Source organism: Solanum dulcamara, chromosome 4, assembly GCF_947179165.1.
Source record: "Solanum dulcamara chromosome 4, daSolDulc1.2, whole genome shotgun sequence".
In the NCBI taxonomy this organism is placed as follows: Eukaryota; Viridiplantae; Streptophyta; class Magnoliopsida; order Solanales; family Solanaceae; genus Solanum; species Solanum dulcamara.
The window spans coordinates 81,158,321-81,178,096 of NC_077240.1; the positions used below are offsets into that span (position 1 = coordinate 81,158,321).

The 19,776-nt window shown below is 29.4% G+C and overlaps 1 protein-coding gene across 1 annotated transcript; it reads right to left on the minus strand.

Moving 5' to 3' along the window:
- Positions 1–2,147: 2,147 nt before the first annotated feature.
- On the minus strand, positions 2,148–8,750 carry LOC129887897 (alpha,alpha-trehalose-phosphate synthase [UDP-forming] 6-like). Its single transcript, XM_055963134.1, has 4 exons — positions 8,589–8,750; positions 5,439–7,693; positions 5,074–5,347; positions 2,148–2,678 (listed from the first exon to the last, which is right to left on the minus strand). The coding sequence occupies exons 2-4, from the start codon at positions 7,445–7,447 to the stop codon at positions 2,388–2,390; spliced, it is 2,574 nt and encodes an 857-aa protein (XP_055819109.1). The 5' UTR covers positions 7,448–7,693; positions 8,589–8,750; the 3' UTR covers positions 2,148–2,387.
- Positions 8,751–19,776: the final 11,026 nt, after the last annotated feature.

Consider the following 19,776-nt stretch of genomic DNA (forward strand, 5'->3'; position numbering starts at 1 on the left):
TTCTTATATTATTAGAAATGATCAATTTCGACGTCATTATGGATATGAATTAATTAAAGTTCCAAACTTTAAACTAATTAATAACTCGTATAAAACGATAATTCAACAAGTTAAAGTCCAAAAGGATTCATGAACAACAACAACAATATGATAACAAGAACAAATAATTACTACCACTGCTGATGATAATTATTACTACTCCCGTATTAATTTTTTTCCCCTTATTTTTAAATTATTTTTTTTAAAAAGAATGTTATATTTAATATTTAATTAATCTCAAAACCAATATTCTAAGTGACATATATATTTAATATTACAAGATTAAAAGTACATTTCGATACATTACACACATATTTAATTAGTTTTTGTCATAGATTTAAACTTTTTAAAAAAATTAGTTTTTGAAGTTGTGTTGAGAAGTAGTCTTTGAAATTTGAAGTTGTGTTTGAACATGTATTTTACTTGGAAAAAAATTAAAATTTTACGAATGGAAGTGAAATTTCACAAAAAAAAATGATTTGGAACTGACTAAATTTCATCAACAAATAATTCTTTTTTGAAAATCTACTCTCAACAATTTATGATTAAACGGGGGCTTAGTTTGAGCTCAACAGATTTAAAAGTCACTTTTTATTTTCTTAAATTTTGTATCTAATCAATTTAAGACAAATAAATTAAAACGAAGCGAGTAAAACATTACAAGTGGGAACGTAGGGATTTCGTCTTTTACACTTCCATTGGAAGTACAGACCAGAGAGTCTTTTACACATTATGGAAAGAGATATTTAGACGTGTTAGTTTTAAGAAAGAGACATTTAGTAAGTGTTTTGGATTTTTAAAATGTGATATATTTAAAAAAATAGAAATTTTTTAAAATAATATTTAAAAATCAAAGTTGTATTTTGACAAGCATTTAATTTGATCCAAAAAAAAGAAGTTAAAATTTAGTGAGCGTCACTTAAGAAGTTGATATTTTTTTTTCAAACCTGAATCTCATCTTCGAAAAAGATCGATTCAAATGTATAGCTAAACGCTCTTTTGAAAAGCTTTTTTTTAAAAAAAGTGAAAATTATGTATGGACAAACGAGAGCTTAGACATGAATATAATTAGGGGTGTCCATTATTCGATTTTGATCGATTTTCTTCACATCATGTCATTAATTTGAATATCTTGATGTCTTGCACAATTTTGGCAGTATTTTCTTGGACTTGGTTACTTAGTAGAACTTTCTTTTTTTAATTTTATATTTGGTATTTGGAGTTTATATTAAAATCCCGATTAAATTCAAATCATATTGCAAGATTTACTTCCAATAAGATTTTTTTTATATTCAGATATCGAACCTGAGATATGTAATTAAGAATGAAGCAATCCCACCACTTAAGAATATTAATGTTAGCACAAAAAATATGATTACAAATATGAGACATGGAAAAGATGGAAAGAGAATAACTAGTTTCACACTATGAAATTGAAATAATACAAAAATATTTTTAATACGGTGCAATATTATTCGTTTTAGGTTAAAGTTTTCCCCCCCAAAGGCCTTGCGTCATTAAGCGTGTGTTCAGTATAGAAAAAAGATATTTTTCAGTAAATATTTTGTAATGTTCTCATGTTTGGTTAGTTAAAATTAATTTAAAATATTTCTTCTAAAAAATACAAGTTCTATTAAAAATTTACTTATGAAACTTATTTTTCCTAATCCTTCCACGGAAATCATTTTAGCTAATTTTAAAGAAACTTGATTTTCTCTAGAAAAATTATTTTTTGCAAAAACAACCAAACATTAAAAAACTTAAATTCAAATATTTTCCAACCCAAACAACAACATATTCAATCTAATCTAAGCAAATACTATGAGAGTGTTGGTAGTGGCAAGGCGACAATCCATGTGAACTGTCATTTACGAAACTTCTTTTTCCTACTCATTCCACAAAAATCATTTTCCTAATTCTCAAGAAACATATTTTCCTAGGAAAAATACCTTTTTCAAACCAATCAAACATGGAAAAACTAAAATTCAAATATTTTCTTTCGTATTAAACACACCCTTAGAGGAAAATCAAGTCAAGTACTTCTAATGCAACTTCTTTATACAACAACAACACACCCAGTATAATTCCAATTTCAAAAGTGGGGTCTAAAAGGATAGAGTTTATACATACCTTAACCCTACCTCCACGAGGTAGAGAGGCAAATTTTACTGATGCTGTGAACGCGAATTGAACAAAATGCAGCTTCTCTATAGTCCATTAATTTACAACTCACCAAGAAACAAGCAAACAAAGAGACATTCAAGTACAACTAATGCAGTTTCTCTATAGTTCCATTAATTTACAACTTATCAAGAAACAAAAAAACTGAGAAAGGTCTCATTTGGCCTTTACATCTGTGGTAACATTTGTTCAGCAACAGAGGCCAAACCCTGCATCAGCCTGACTATCTCGGTCGTGTCATCGAGATAGTATTTTGCCTTGCTGGGCTTCCGGCCAACAGTGCAAGCAAAGACTTCTGCTGCTGGAGCCATGGACGGGCCAGAAACAGAGCTCATGATCACCTCAAACATGTCTTCATCCGATCGGTCATCCCCTATGCAGAGGACAAAATCAGGTGACATTCCTTTCTCTTGCATTTCGTTAAGGAGGCGCTTGGCAACGAGCCCTTTGCTTACACCCTGCAGGAAGGAACACATTCTTGAAGACATTCATTCACAATACCATACATTAACAATGTCTCAAGGATTAAAATGTTTAGAGGAGAAATTTGAGTTTACAAATGTGAGGTTAGAACTTCGCCACAACATAGAGTTGCTATACAAAATTGTATATGATCAATGCAATCGGCCCCTCTTCCCGGTGTATAAATCATAGCAAAAAGGAAACGAAAGAGAAAGCACAAACGAAGATGACAAATGTTTCACATATGGTCCCACATTTTATTCCTCTTGACTCCTCTCTTCTCATTTTTCGAAAAAGTTTTCCCCTGAGAAGATAGATAATAACACGGATCCAAACTTAGATAATAACACGGATCCAAACTAATTACTCCCTCTGTTTCAATTTGTTTGTCTTACTTTTAATTTTAGTCCGTATCAAACGAACGTCTCTTTCCTTTTTTGGGAAACTCTTTAATTCTAATTTTTCCAATGGCATGTTTAAACCACAAGATCAAAGGGCATTTTGGTACATTCTACATATATTTAATTTAAGACCACAAAATTCAAAAGAATTTTTACTTTCTTAAACCCCGTGTCGAATCAAAACCATCAAAACAAACAAATTGAAACGGAGGGAGTACTTTTATCCACTCAAAGATGTAGATTTAATCTTAGTTGAGCCACGTATCTGCAAGTAGGGATGCTGGCTTCTTTATTGTAAGAGTCTTACATTAGTTATATTACTAATCATATGCAACCAATTCGAGTTATAAACAAAGAAACTTCCTAAGCCTTTTTAACTGATAATCCATTAAGGGGTCCGTTGGTGTGATGGATATAAAAGAAGTTAATCCCGAGATAATTTTTGAGTGCCCTTTAATTCCTTGTTTGGTTGCAAAAGATGGGATAACTTACCTTAGAATAAAGTATGTTAAATAACAAAAATACCCCCTTACACTATCTTTTATACACCACTTTTACATTCATGTATATTAACATAATTTTTAACAACATTTATAATAAAATTCACAACCTTAATTAATCGTTGTTTTTATGATAATATATTTTTCTATTAAAAAATTACATTTTATAAATACAATTTCTATTTATGAATATATAATAAGTTGAATTTATTTGTCTAATTCTTATGTTTATTTATATTTTGATTTCTCTTAAAATGTTCACTCCGCTAATAATTTACATTTTTAATTGAATAGTCTATTACTCACTTAAAAAATATTTTTTATATATCAATTAAAATGTAGATAATTTTAAAAATAAGATTTCTTTTACTTTAATAAACTTAAAATGAAAATTTTATTTTTAAGCTAAATAATATGAAAGTTTTATTTCTAAGTTAAATAAGATGGAAGCTTTATTTTTAAGTTAAATAAGATGAAAATTTTATTTAAAGCTAAATAGATGGGAGTTTTAATTTTAAGATAGATAAGATGAAAGTTTAATTTTAAAAACACACGGCACAATCATGGAAATACATACACAAATATTTAAGTTAAATAAGATAAAAATTTTATTTTTAAGAATGAATAACTAAAGCTAGCAAAGAAAATGTAAAAAAAAAATACTAAATAAGCTGGAGGGTATTTTTGTAAACAAACAACTTATTCTTAGAAATTATGCAATGAATATAAATTTAAATATGAAAAACCAAACAAACAATAAAAACCACTTTCAGCATAACTTATCCTAACATGACTACTCTCAGCATAACTTGTATCCAAACTGAAGAATCTACTCAAACACATAATTTGTAGGATCATTGAATTTGTTTCACCAGTCTAACAGTATAATCACATGTTAATAAAACACGAACTACACCAAAAATAGTCACAGTCTATAATTGCGTACCTGTTACAAAAGTCTATTCCTTTTTGGAGAAGAAGTCTACACAAGAATCTTCAATAGAACTTTTAGGAATTGGAGAAGGAAGAAGGAAGAAAGCAAGAATTAAAAGTATCATTCTTTTTTCTTCAGACTGCCCTTTTATAGAAGTAAAGGGATACAACTTTTCAGAAACAATCTGTAGTTGCGTCTCTTCTCTTTTATTTGTTGTAAAAGGATACAACTTTTCAGAAATATTCTGAATAGTTGTGTCTCTTCCCTTATTTAAATGGATTCGGATTGACCCACATGGGTGCCCCAAATTTAAATCCTTCACAAACCAAACGACCCCTAAGGCTCTTACACCTCATAAATACACTGGTAGGCCTCTAACCAACAAAACCAAGATATATCTAAAATCATCAATCATGGAAACAACAGTAAAGTTTCAATTCATGCAGTCAGCAAGCAAGCCATAGAAGTATTTTGAGTGTGGAAATGCCCTCCATTGCTATAGCTGAGCTAAAACTAGTACAAGTCAAATTCCTCATCAAGAAAGAAAAACACATACCTGGGGCTTAACTTCCACTATATTCTGTCCACTTTTGACAGTGACCGGTTCATTAGCCAGGACACTTTCTAGGTGATCAAGAAGTTCTTTAGCCTGACATGATCCGAAATCAGGATCCGCATCCTCATAAGACCATACCATTGATGTTTCCTTGTCTTCAATAACTGATCCATCAGTAGTCTCAGTGTAAAGTTGCATAACAGGCTCGGCAATTTCTTTCCAACAACATTCTACTTCTGGTATACACGTTTCCCATTCTTCATCTTGATTCATCCTGTAAATTCAAATAACCGTCTGAAACTTGAACCTGTGCATAAATTGTGAAAGCATATAACAAGAAAACAAGTTAGAACATCAAGAAATACCTCAAAAAATAGCCATGCTCGGCTGCAATACCAAGTTTCTCACAAGTTGGAAACCAGTCAGCTAGTGTTTTACGGCTTCTAGCACTGACGATGAACACCATATTGTTCTTGTCTCTGCATAAAGTTTTGATGATTTGAATTGTTTTAGCACTTGGCTTCTTGTCTATTGCATTTTGAGGCATCAAAGTTCCGTCGTAGTCCAGAAGGATTGCCCTGGTTCTTGTCCTTTTATATGCTGAAACTATATGCTCCATTGAAAGCTTCCTAAAATTCGGATCAAGTGCAACAACCCGGAAACTTAAGCCGAATCCAATACCCCAGCATCTTCGTCTCACATGATCCTTGCATGTTCTCTCCAAATCTTGCAAGAAACTGCGAGCCCAGTATCCAACATCATGGGTGCTAACGTACCTGTAATGTTTCTCGTGCCTAAGCTGCTTCTCTGGCTCAGGCATTACTAAAGCAGAGTCCATTGAATCGGCAACTACATCAATGTTCCAAGGATTCACTCGGATTGCTCCACTCAAGGAGGGAGAACACCCAATAAACTCAGACACAACCAACATGCTCTTCTTTGGTGTAGAAGAGTCCAGTTTCAGAACCTTATCCAGCCTCTCATTTCCTTGGCGACTAATTATGTACTCATATGGTATAAGGTTCATGCCATCCCTGACAGCAGTCACCAGGCAACACTCTGCGACAACATAATAAGCAATCCTTTCATAAAACTTCAGTGGCTTATCAATCAATACAACTGGTTGATACCCAGGCCTTCCAAATACTTCATTAATTCGCTTCACCGTCGAATTTGTTTCATCCTGCACTTCTTGGACATCTTTTCCTTTCCCTCTAGCAGGATTGGCTATCTGCACCAAAACAACCTTCCCCTGCTTCTCTGGGTGCTGCAATAAAAGTTGTTCCATTGCCAATAACTTCAAACTAATCCCTTTAAATATGTCCATGTCATCAACTCCAAGCAGCAATGTCCTTCCCTGATGATTATACTGCTGCACGAGCTCGGAAACTTTCGCCTCCGTCTCTGGGAGACTCAAGACTTGTTGAAGCTGCCCCATATGAATACCCACTGGCAGAATTTTAATACTTACAGTCCTGCCATAGTACTCGAGGCCTATGTAACCCCTTTTCGACTCATAAGAAATGCCTAACATCCGACTGCAACACGAGAGGAAGTGCCTCGCATAGTCAAAAGTGTGGAACCCAATCAAATCCGAATTCAAGAGAGCTCGTAAGATTTCTTCGCGAATAGGCAATGTTTTATATATCTCGGAAGAAGGAAACGGGCTATGCAGGAAAAATCCAAGCTTTACTCTATTGAATCTCTTCCTCAAGAATGTAGGCAGTACCATGAGATGATAGTCATGAACCCACACAAAGTCATCTTCCGGGTTGATCACTTCCATGATCCTATCAGCAAAAATTTTGTTTACAGAAACATAAGCCTGCCACAGTAATCGATTGAATCGACCACCTAGATCGGGTGAAAGGGGCAACATATAGTGGAACAAAGGCCAAAGCTGCTGTTTACAAAATCCATGGTAGTACTTAGTAAACAGATCAGGTGGAACAAAAGTAGGGACACACTTAAATGTCTCAAGGAGTATTTGTGAAACCTCATCTTGCTCATTCGGGTGGATTTCTTCCTTAAGACAACCAACATATATAACCTCAATTTCATCATCTCCTAAACCATCTTTCAGCTGGAGAAGAAGTGAGTTCTCATCCCAGCTGAATAACCATCCTTTACTGCCATCAGTTTTCCTTTGTACTCTAATTGGCAATTGATTAGCTACAACAATTATCCTATCTTTTTGAGCTGAAGATGATGATGGATCTGAGCAAACACTCTCTGATCCATCATCATCCAGATCAGACATTATCCCGGCAACGGTCATAATACGTGGAATCCTCCGGCTCATTCGCCCAAAAGACGGCGAAGGAGCCTCACCTGAGGCCAGCTCCAAGAGATTGGAATAGGATCTTGACACCATTTTTTCAACAAAAAGATCCCTTTTCACTAACTAATAACACCAAGTCCACCAAACCAAAACACTCTCTCTCTCTGTAGTAAGCTCCTAACATAGAAAGAAATAAACACAACCCCACTTCAGAAAACTTCCCCCAAATCAATATCTATGAGATGCAACTTCTGCCTTTTGCTTTTTCCTCTTTCCTGTAAAACCAAAGAACTAAATATCTATGAGATGCAACTTCTGCCTTCTGCTTTTTCCTCTTTCCTGTAAAACCAAAGAACAAACTTTTTAGATTGTGTGAACCAAGAAAACCCCCAAAAAACTCAAAAGGGTACAAGAAAATAACATCAAGATCCCAATTTGACAAGTGAATCACAACTATGTGTAACAAACTTTTTTAGACTGTGTGAACCAAGAAAAACCCCAAAAAACTCAAAAGGGTACAAGAGAACAACTCAAGATTTCAATTTGACAAGTGAATCACAACTATGCGTGTAACAAACTTTTTTGGACTGTGTGAACCAAGAAAAACCCCATAAAACTCAAAAAGGTACAAGAAAACAAATTCAAGATTTCAATATGACAAGTGAATCACAACTATGAGTGTAACAAACTGGTTTAGACTGTGTGAACCAAGAAAAAACCCAAAAAACTTTAAAAGGGTACAAGAAAACAAACTCAAGATTTCAATTTCACAAGTGAATTAAGTGTAACAAACACTTTTAGATTGTGTGAACCAAGAAAAACCCCAAAAAACTCAAAAGGGTACAAGAAAACAACCTCAAGATTTCAATTTGACAAGTGAATCAATATGAATCAAGAAAACCCCAAAAAGCTCAAAAGGGTACAAGAAAATAACATCAAGATTTGAACTTGACAAGTGAATCACAACTATGGGGTGGGCAACACATGAGGGTATATATCATTTCAAACAGATAAACTTTATGGAAAGAGAATAAGAATATATTCAAAATCATAAATACAGCTAAGAGATTGGAAACATATTTTCTTGGAATAATTAGACAGGAAGCACATAACATCACACCCAAACAATTACAACCACTACAACCTCAGATATTAAAAAGATTTGAGAAAAAATGCAAGGAAGTAAAATAGTAAACTTAGTAATTTCAACAAAAGTTGAAAGGTGTAATTTTACCAGTTATTGAACACTTTGAATTCCTAAAAGTGGAAACCCTAAAGTGAAAAACAAAATAAATTGAGTGTAAAGACTGAAGAGAAAAAGCCAGCTAAGCTACTACAACAATGGTGTTTTCTTTCTTTTTGTTATCTTTAATGTGGGTGGGAGCTGCCTAAAAAGCTTATGATACACTGCACACTGTTATAGGTGGACTATATAGTATAAATATTAATAATGTATTTTTGTATTAATATGGTTTGTGGTGCAGTGGTTAGAATGTTTCATTCTTAATAAGAAGTGTTTCGAATTCGAATCCTGAAAATGAAAAAAATCTTATTAAAAGCGTGTGCGATTTAAATTTAGTCGGGACTTCAAACACCGGGCAAAAATTAAAAAAAATGTGTTTTTATGGTTCTTTATGTTATAAGTTGTAATTAAAGGTGTTTTAAAATTGAATTAATTAATATATATAGATAATGTTGAATATTATTGTCACATTGCCAATAATTTTGTCAAACATGAGCTTATGATGTGAGTGCACCACTTTGTTGTTTATGCGATGGATATGATTTCACTGATCTTAATTAGAAAAGTTCTTAATTAAAAAATCTAAGTTTAATCTAAATTTGAGGGAAAAAAATCATATTAAAATACATGATTTTTTTTGTATGAATAAATTATAGTTACAAGATTTTCTTTTACCGACTTATCCTAATCTGGAGTTACTATTGAACATTATTGAACCAGCTGTTAATTAAGGGGATCTTTTCTTGTAATATATGTTTTGCATTATAAATATACTTTGTTAACATGTCACATTCTTCATCACAATGTTGAAATAATGAAATGTACAATTTTGGTGGAATTAAAATACTTGCACCATTTTTTAAAAAAAAATCATTAAACTAATTGGTATTTGCTTCAAGGAGATATCTTGACGATAAAATGTATCGAAATCTTGAATAGTAAAAAAAGAATGTAAAATTATATTGTGAGAATAAAATTGTTTATACATCTTTTTTTTTTTTGAATTCCACATGCAAAATTATTTATAATCACATCAATATTTATAAATTATTTTAAATTATATAGTTTTAAAATCTGTCTTTTTCTTAAGAAAAAAAAAATTATGCTTCATCAAACCGTATAACATAAATTAGTATCATCCATAAAGGGTCCCTTTGATATATGTATAAAGATGACCTATTTTTCTATGAAGATAAATAGATTATTTTAGTTTTGAAACTGCTTTCATGTGGAATTGTTTATATATTTTTGGGTACTTCCAATAATATCTAGACACAAAACTCTTTAATTTTTAGGGGTCATAAATTTATCTATTTGACCTAACTTTTAAATATTTCCATAAGTTTAATAAGCTTTGAGGCATTAGTTTCAACGACTCAAGCTTACAAAGTACCAAAGGAGAAAGAATAGTATTAGTTATGAATGTGATTGAATGGATAATATTTCGGAAATGCATTTTTCATTTGTAGAGATTTACACTATGAGAATTTGAATTAATTTTTCTATCTTTATAAAGTATAAATAAGATTATGTATACACCATTCTCTTCAGATTTTACTTTGTCATTTATACTAATATGTTGTTGTTGGTCATATTTGATCAAGTTTTTTCACAAGGTCCTCAAATTTGTGTATACTCTATTCTGTTCAAACGTCACTTGTAAAATCACATTGAATATATATAATAATCGAATATTTAAAAATTTTCAATTTAAAAAAATGCTTTTTATCAAAAAATATTTTGAAATGTACTTTCATAGACTAGCAATTTTATATTTAACTAATCAATTTAAATTACTCTTGCTAATATCAAAATAGTTATTCTTATTTGATCAAAGGTTCAAAAGTGTCTCTTGACAAAATTTTAACTATTCATATTTGGCATATTTCTTTTTATCTTTAATTAAAATTCAAAAAATACATCCTTTCTCTAATAATTTGGTCATATAAATTAATTGAGTCAATAAATTTTGAATTATATGTTATTATTAGTACAAAAATAAATTAAGAAAAGGAATGGTGCATAGAAGTACGTAGAGGTGAGTTATATAGGATCATAACTCTTCGAGTTTATCCACAAGGTTTCGTTGAAGTCGAGAACATGTGGGACCTATACTTGTGGTCCTATAAATAGCCCTCATGGTTACTTCAAATTACAAATAGGCCATCACAAAACTGTTGTTTCTGATTCGTTTGTTCGATATTTATATTGAAATTCAAATAATTTAAATTCTCACGAACAGGGCTTGACAGGGAGGGAAAAGAGGTCAATAGTAAATATTTAACAAAGAATAATAGTGTATATCCTGAGGCTAGTCCACAAATAAGTTTTTGTCCATTTTTTTTTTTTTTATTGATGATGCTGGGCTTCGTTTAGCCGTCTATATAGTAAGAAAAACTTTGAGTTTGATGTCATTTATTCTCAAATGATGGGTGTTATCTCCACAAAAATTGCACTTCCTCTTGAATGTACAGAAAGCTTGGTTCTGTTCCATTTTCTAAATATAAAGGAAGAGGTCAGTCACCAACAGGAGAAGGATCCTCGACAAGACTTCAAATGTGCGGATTTGCTGTATCGTAATTTTAATTTATCGAGGATATGACATTAGATAGAAAGGTATGAAGATCATGTGTAAGGATAGAATGTTACTACATCTTTTCCATATTAGATGGACATCTTACAAAAAATATTTATCTCATATTACTTGATCACTTATTAAATTAAGATATAATTAATTATTTTTTTCTTATTTTACCCCTACAATTAATATGTCATTTTTAATGTATTAATAAATTTTTAATTATCGTGTAAAGTTAGATGTGCACATCTAATATGAGACGGAGATAGTAGTAGGTAGTTAAGAGTTGTCATATTACTAGCTTATTCATGTATTTGGCTTGATAATAGTATAGAGCATCGTGTCAATTACATTGTACTGTTGTAGTATTAACCTTTTCATGTAGTCGGTGTATTTTGATATCTGACATCATCTGTAATTTACCGTGTTTACGTGATCGCACTTTGTTGTTTGTTACGATTCCTCGCATATAAATATATACTCACATTGTTCTGCTATTAATTGTCAAGTTCCTCTCCACTGTCTTTTTTTTAATTATTATTTTGATTTGAATCGAGAATCTTTCGAAAACAATTTTAACTTTAAAAAAATAGTGATAAAAATTTCGTACACTTTATCTTCTCTCGTTCTCACTTTTGTGGAATTACGAAATATGTTGTTGTTTTAATACATAAATAGAAATAATTAATTAATATTTTTTAAAAGAATATAAAAGTTTTCCAAACGGATTAGACGGTCATATTGCAGGAATAAAGCCAACAGTTTGAACCAAATGAGACTTTTATTAATTCCGACGAAAAAGGCTGTACCACTCCAACGTTAAAATTTCTCTCTCTCTTTCTCTATGTTGGATATATTCAGATTATTTCCAGACTGTTCGATACGAAGAAAATATTTTAGGTATAATATATAAATATGATCTTTAACTTAATTTTAGTTGGCAATTATGATTTTTAATTTTATTAATGCACAAGTAGATACTTTAATTATTTAAAACTTGAACAAATAGACACATTCGTTCTATATGACATTTTACATGGTAATTTTATATCCTACGTGACATCCTACTTGTATTGTGCCACGTAGAACATGTGTGTCTACTTGTTCAATTTTATAGATGTTAAATTAAAGGACACATTTATATATTATGTCAATATTTTATGGGGAATTCTTTACAACCATAGGACTAGTGAACACTTTGTTATTGGGTTCTCAACAAATATTATATATATATATATATATAATATTTAATGATATTTTATTTTTACCTCAAACCAATAATTAAATTAAAATGTCGATAATGATGTATTGTGATGTGGGTTTTAGAACAATTCTTATAAAATGGTAAGTAATATAAGGAAGTTTCTTTTATTTTAAAGAGTTAATAACAAAAGTCAAGACTTTGATATTTGCAAGTATTAATTTTGCCATAAAGCTTTAAATTTCGATTAAAAGAAAGAAACTTATAATATGGCATCTATGAATAAATAAAATTCAAAATGAAATACTATTTGGACTTCAAATGAAATATCAAAATAATATTTTCTTACAATATAATTAAACTAAAATAAGATTAATCTATTTCCAATTACAAATAATTAATTTTCCCAAATTTATTTGTTCAAGTGAGACTCTCAACTCAAATATTCTTCAACCTACATAATATTTTGATTATTGAGCTTGCAATATTTATGACTACTACTTCATTTGTGTCACTTTTTGTGAAGTATTTCTTTTTGTATGTCACACTTTTTATTATATACATTTTTAATTATAATTATAATTATAATTATAATTTTTATTTTTATTGAATTTGACATGACTTGTAAGTAAAATTTTCAATCATTAAACTAAAGAGAAATATGAGAGCACATTTTAAATTCTTATCATCATAAATTTATTGGTACAAAAGTCAATTTTGTTACAGTAATTTTGTATATAAAACTTTTTTGATTTCTCAAAATTTGTAATGTAAAATTAGAATCCTACAGTATTGTTTTTCAGACAAAGTAAGTACTTTTTCTATACTAAATTATGAAATAATATTCTTCTTCATTTTAATCCGTTTCGAAAAATGATATCTTACTTTTAGCAATAATTTAAATATAATTTTTTTATTTTATTATAAATGAGATAATTTATCATCACATAAATATTTATAACTTCTTTTAAATCATAATTTTTTTTTAAAAAAAATTCTCTTACTCTTAAATTGTATTAAAGCCAAACACTTTCTCCGTTTTTTCAAAGAAATTGGTATATGCATAATTTTTTCAAAGAAATTAAAACAGACTTTCTCCGTTTAAAAATATTTATCATATATATTTTTTTTAAGAATGAAATTATTTAAATTTTAATAAATATCTTAATATATAATTTTTCAATAAATAAATATAAAAAAATTATAATTTATTATATATTTTTATAATAATTAAATAATAAAAAAATTAATTAAATTAACTCTGGACAATGATTGTAAATTTCAAAAACAAAACAACAAAAGAACATGCTATTTCCTATTTCCAAAGATATACATCTGTCGCTCTTACACTGACCTTATCCTAATTGGGTCCCACATTTGTGGGTCCCACTATTGTGTTGGATATTTTCGTCCTTCTAATCCTAATAGCCTAATACGCCAAAGTGCATAGACACTCAATTTTGATTTAATTTTAGTGTTTGAAGATTCATATAGCTACGCTTAAATTAGCGTTTGGTCATAAATTTTCAGATGTTTTTGGATGATGTTTTGTGTAAAGTTATATTATATGTTTGGGATTAAAAATTATTAAAAATATCTATAAATTTTTATTATTATTTTATTAATAAACATGTTCTATTAAAATATAATCTTGTAACATAATTAATGACAATTAATAACAATATATGCAAGAGTAGTACAATATTCACACACTCAAATTTATAATTGATTCGGGATAAATTAACCAATTAAGATAATTTTGATTGATTATAAATTTGTTATGCATAAAGTATAATGAAAGAATAATTACATAAGAATTATTGAAACATATATTATTGGTATCGTGCATTAAATTGATATTGTGTATAATATAAATTATATTGAAAATGACATACTAACCAAACGTAAAAGAACTAATATTCTCTTTGTTTCCATCTACTTGTCTTGATTATTAAAACAAATTATAGTACTTGCCCTTTTTAAAGTATTCGAAGACTTATTTCAATATGTTTTATGCATAATCATTGATCAGCTTAAAGAGATGCAAATATTACTCAAATTTCTTGATTTTTTACATTGTTATGTCTGAGATTTGAGAGACGATGAAGTTCAATTGGATTGAATCCGAAATAATTAATAAAATAAGATATTAGAACTTTTTTTTTTTAATATAGGTGTATATATCCATATAATCATTTTTGGGATAATTACGCCAGATAGTCATTCGACAAAAATAATTACCAAAAAAATGGTCATTCGCTGTATAAACATATATAGTCAATGTATATTCCATGTATAGTTAAACTATATTCAATATTTTAGTGTATCATAATGTATATTAAATGTATAGCTCATGTATAAGTAGTGTAAATAAAATATGACTATATTTATCGTAAACTAATTAATTTATTGTATATATTTGAAATTGTAGTATGACTTTTCTCGATATAGTGCTCGCTCCACTCTCCATCAAAATTATTTGGGTGAGAAATGAATTTGACATAGTAAAATCAATGAACACATCTTTTTTAAACCAAAAAAAATAAAATCACTTTTCACTAATAGTCAACTCTTTCATGATAGAGCAATTTATATTCTCCCCTTTCCCCATTTTCCCTTTGCATTTTTATAGTCAACTCTTTCTTCTTATGTTTCCCAACGTGGTATCTTGTTTTAGGACCTCGACTAATATAAATTTGTATTGTGTAATATTTAATAAAAAAAAGCATTTTCTATTTGACTTTTAAAAAAATTAAACGCTTGAATGTGAGAATTCTAATTTAATGCCGAAGTTCAGCCCATCAGAATATTTGTTGATAGTCAACTCTTTTTCATGATAGAATAATTTATACTATCATGCTATTTCTCTTTTACTATATTTGATTAAACTAATCACTAACTCAACACTTTAAACGTTAATACAAATTCAAAGACACTTTAAATTTGCAAGTTGTAGAGATTCTTATTTCCCAATAGCACTAAACATGGTTTTTATGGCACTTAGATTGATGGTACTTATTCTTATCTTCTCTTTAAAATTATGTCAAAATATGTTCTAACCCATGATTTTTTCAACTTGTTCCCTCTTTTTAGTCAATTTTTTCTCTCTCTCCCACACACGCATTTTCTCTCTCCCCTTCCTTTTTAAAATTGGTCATAATTTTACTTATGAAACTATACTGCTATGTTGTTATTGTTGTAAATTAAATTGGTCACTTATAATTCTGTAATCATTTATAATTTATTAAATATAAATTTATAGAATGGTTCAATTTATATTAAATTCAAGATATATTAGTTCAAATAAATATTTTGGATTAATAAAATTGAGTCAATTATTTAAGCCCAATAAATATGGATTTAATTAAAAAAATCTAAATCCATTGATTTGGGTTATAAAGATGACCCCACTTTATTAAGCCCAATATCATCTCATCCTAGAGGCCCATTTTCATGCCACATATCAAAGTTATGTGGCAATCCAAGTCAAATTAAATAAGCCACTAGAATTATGCCATGTGCCAAAGTTAGGTGGCAATCCAAGTCAAATTAAATAAGCCACTAGAATTATGTCATGTGCCAAAATTAGGTGGCAATCCAAGTCAAATTAAATAAGCCACTAAAATCATGCCACATGTCAAAGTTAGGTGGCAATCCAGGTCAAATTAAATAAGCCACTAAAATCATGCCACATGTCAAAGTTATGTGGCAATCTAAGTCAAATTAAATGAGCCACTAGAATAATGTCACGTGACTATGTGACATGTTCTGACCAATCAAATTAAAACTCTTCAACAAAGAAATCTGATTGGTCAGTTCAAACCGACCAATCAAATCACACCCTCATACCACTCCCTACAACTATAAATAGGGGTCCTCATTATTCAGAGAAAGGGTTTTTTTGGAAGAACAAGAAGCAAGAAGAGAGCTCGTGGATCAAAGACCGCAAATTCTCTACAAAGCTATAAAGTTCAAGTAATCAAATTCAAGTTCAAGTTCAAGATCAAGAACGAAGAAGAATATCAAGAAGATAAAGATCAAGTTACTTGTTCACATTTACTGTTCGTCATAACCATACAAGTGTTCGTGACGAATAATTCAAATCCAAATTTGAAGACGAAGATTCAAGATCAAGCTATTCAAGCCCTTGACTCTAAATCAAATTCAAGTTCAACGTATTTCATATTATTTGAAGAATCAGAGGATTATCATAGAGATTGTAACCCGCACTATATTTTAAAATCAAATATTACACTTTGTTACTCCAATTTTCTGGTCTTGATTATTTATTTTTCTCGGCTCGAAAATTTATTGTTTACAAATTCGTCTTTTTCAAACTCGCTCCATTTTTTCAGAAAGGCCTTAACACTATTAAGAATATTCTCACACGTATATGATGTTTTTAAAAAACTACTAATAATTGAGACTATATCCGTGCACCTGACAATCTCTCACTCGAGCTAAGTTCCATGTATGACCTATTTCCACAAGTCAATTTTCGAGGTTCATCATGTGCCACCCATATGAGACCCGATCATTTATGGCCAATGAAGCTCAGAGCTTAGTTTCTCTTGTGCACGTGTATCTCCAAGCTATGTTTGACATGTTCATCCTGATACTCGTCCGATTTAATCATAGGTTGTGATACCAATAGTTAGACTAAATCAATTCTAAGACTCTCTTAATATGATAGATATTAACTACTTTGTATCAAGTTCGTACAATTTTCTCTCGGAAGACCTCTCATTATTAAGAGTATTGTTATCATGTATGCACCTTTTCAATCATTTCAACTACCAAATATAGAGCTTTGTTTTTAAATCCAAGTGGATCATAGTCATTAACTTTTCTTTATATTATGTCTTGCTCGTTTCGTTATATTGTAACAAAAACATTAGTTTGTTTTCATTTGAATCACGTGATGTATTAATAGTCTTTTAGTACCATTAGTTTTTGCTATTATCTTAGTTCAAAAGTTTCTTTTGACAAATATTTTTTGAAATCGAGATAGTTACTGACTTCTTCTATTCTTATTATTGTCCGTTGCTTTTTTGTTATTGCTACTTTTTCTTTCAATTCTACTTTGATTAAACTTCTTTTGAATCAAGGATTACTGAAAACAACTTTTTTATTCCACAAAGGTGGGTGTGAGATGCGGTAAATCTTACTCTCTGCAAATTTTACTTATGAAATTACCCTCGATATGTTGATGGTGAGATAATCATTGACTCATTGGTATAGTTAATGATTTTTTATCTTATTTTTTTAGTTAGTGCTTTCCAATTTCCAAATAAATAAAATTATCTTAGATTTCTCCTAAAAAGTTTTGTGCATCTTTTAAAACTATTGTTAGACTTAAAATATATTAAAGTGAAACAAGTATTTGGTAATCCCAAACAGAGGCAGATTAAGGATTTTGAATTTTTAGGTGCTACGTTGTTTTGAACAATAATTTATAACAAAACGCCAGCATAGAATAAGATAATACTTAATATTTATTAGCAAATTTTTATATAAAAATTAGACTTGTTTTATTTATTTAATTAAGACTCTACTTACAAGAGATCTAGAATTTTAATTTACTTATTCACAATTTATTTTACAATAAATTCGCTATAGACAAATAGAGAAGTTATTTCCACATGAAGACATGGAAATGCATCTTAGTCAATTTCCACTCAAAGGAGGTAAGTAATTCACTTTGGATAACAATAATTTTAGTTTTATAATCCCCTATAGAGGCCTTATCATTTCATGGTTCCACAATTTTTTATCTTTCAATTTATATGACACTTTTTTTATCCATTAAAAAAAGAACGACACTAAATAAGATATAATTTGTAGCAGTATAAATATTTATAATTTATTTTGGATCAAAAAATTTTAAAATCTTACTTTTATTTTTAAATTTTATATGTTATTAAACACTTTCACATAAATCAGAATAAAATGAATAATTTTATATTTGCGGTGTGTGTTAGGGTCATGACCGGTGGTAGGTGTAGGTATTGACGCACCATGCAAATGTATTTTACTATTTCAACATATGATCACTCGATTAATAATAATAATTTTTTTAAAAAAATTATTAAACTTAAATAAAAATAAAAATAAATAAGTGATTTTATGAGATAATAACTCAAAAAATCAACATTACAATTTGTGTTACTCGTGAGCAAAATAATTGAAAATAAATAAATGAATAATCATGTTACAGAAACTACAATATAAATGGATTGATAGGGGAATATTTGTGTTACCTGATTAGTGAAAGTTCGATTTTCCAATGTCGCTCTTTAATTTCTTTAAAAAAAATTAAGGAACGGAAAGAATCTCAACTCCTAATATATCATCTTAAATAACAATTAATATATTAAATCCGTTATTTTCGAAGAAAAAAATATTGAATCAACAGAGAATTCTGCTTTACAGAACAAAAGTAATAATAAATCATTCTTAAGAATTTATCTGCATTGCAATTCATAAACCAAACACAATCAGATCACCACATAATCAGTTAATCTTATATATATAAAGAAAATATTTAACCCGGTGATATGACGCTCTCATACATTAGTATTCATATTTTCTCTTCTCTTAATTTTTTGACTTTTTCACGTAACAGTGAAATTTAATTTTAGAAAAATACCATTCCATAGTCACACATATTAACTTTTACCAATCTTCAATAGTTGCAACTTTAAATCAAAATATGCCAACGGTTACAAGCATTCTCCCACTTGATCTTTAATCCAATGTAAATTTTCTGGGAAAGAAGATCATGAGTTCTCATTGTTTTTAGTGTCACTTTTTCCCTTTTTCTTTTGTTCTATAATTTTAAGGGGCTTATTGCAAGCACATAATGTTTATATTCTTGAAAATTATCTTGATGAAAGAATGAAGAGAATAAATCTTTTAAATAGACAATGTTATAAATACAAAATCATCCAAATATGGAAATTAATGATTGCATGGCGTTACAAATTCATACAACCAACTCATAGTTAATGGGGTGTTCTACTAGAGGATCAAATCAACTTGCTAGAAATACTAATTCCATCAAACTATCATATCTTGCTTTAATTAAATGACACTATTATTATACAAAATGGTAATATGGAGATTGTCTTATTCTCACACATTTGTTCAGTTCTATTTTGAGTTTAAAATGATTCATTTTGAATGGATATAAATAAATTTATTAACAAAAATAAGTTTAGTGCATAATCTCTAGATACAAGTAGTGATGCGTTACTGTTTTTTCTCTAAACGGTGTCTTATTAAGGTTTGATACTCTATATCTTGCATTTTAATTAATTCTAGCTGTATATAATTTACATATTAAATTTATTACAAGTTTAAACTATTAAAATTGATAAATTATATTTCCTTTTTTAGGC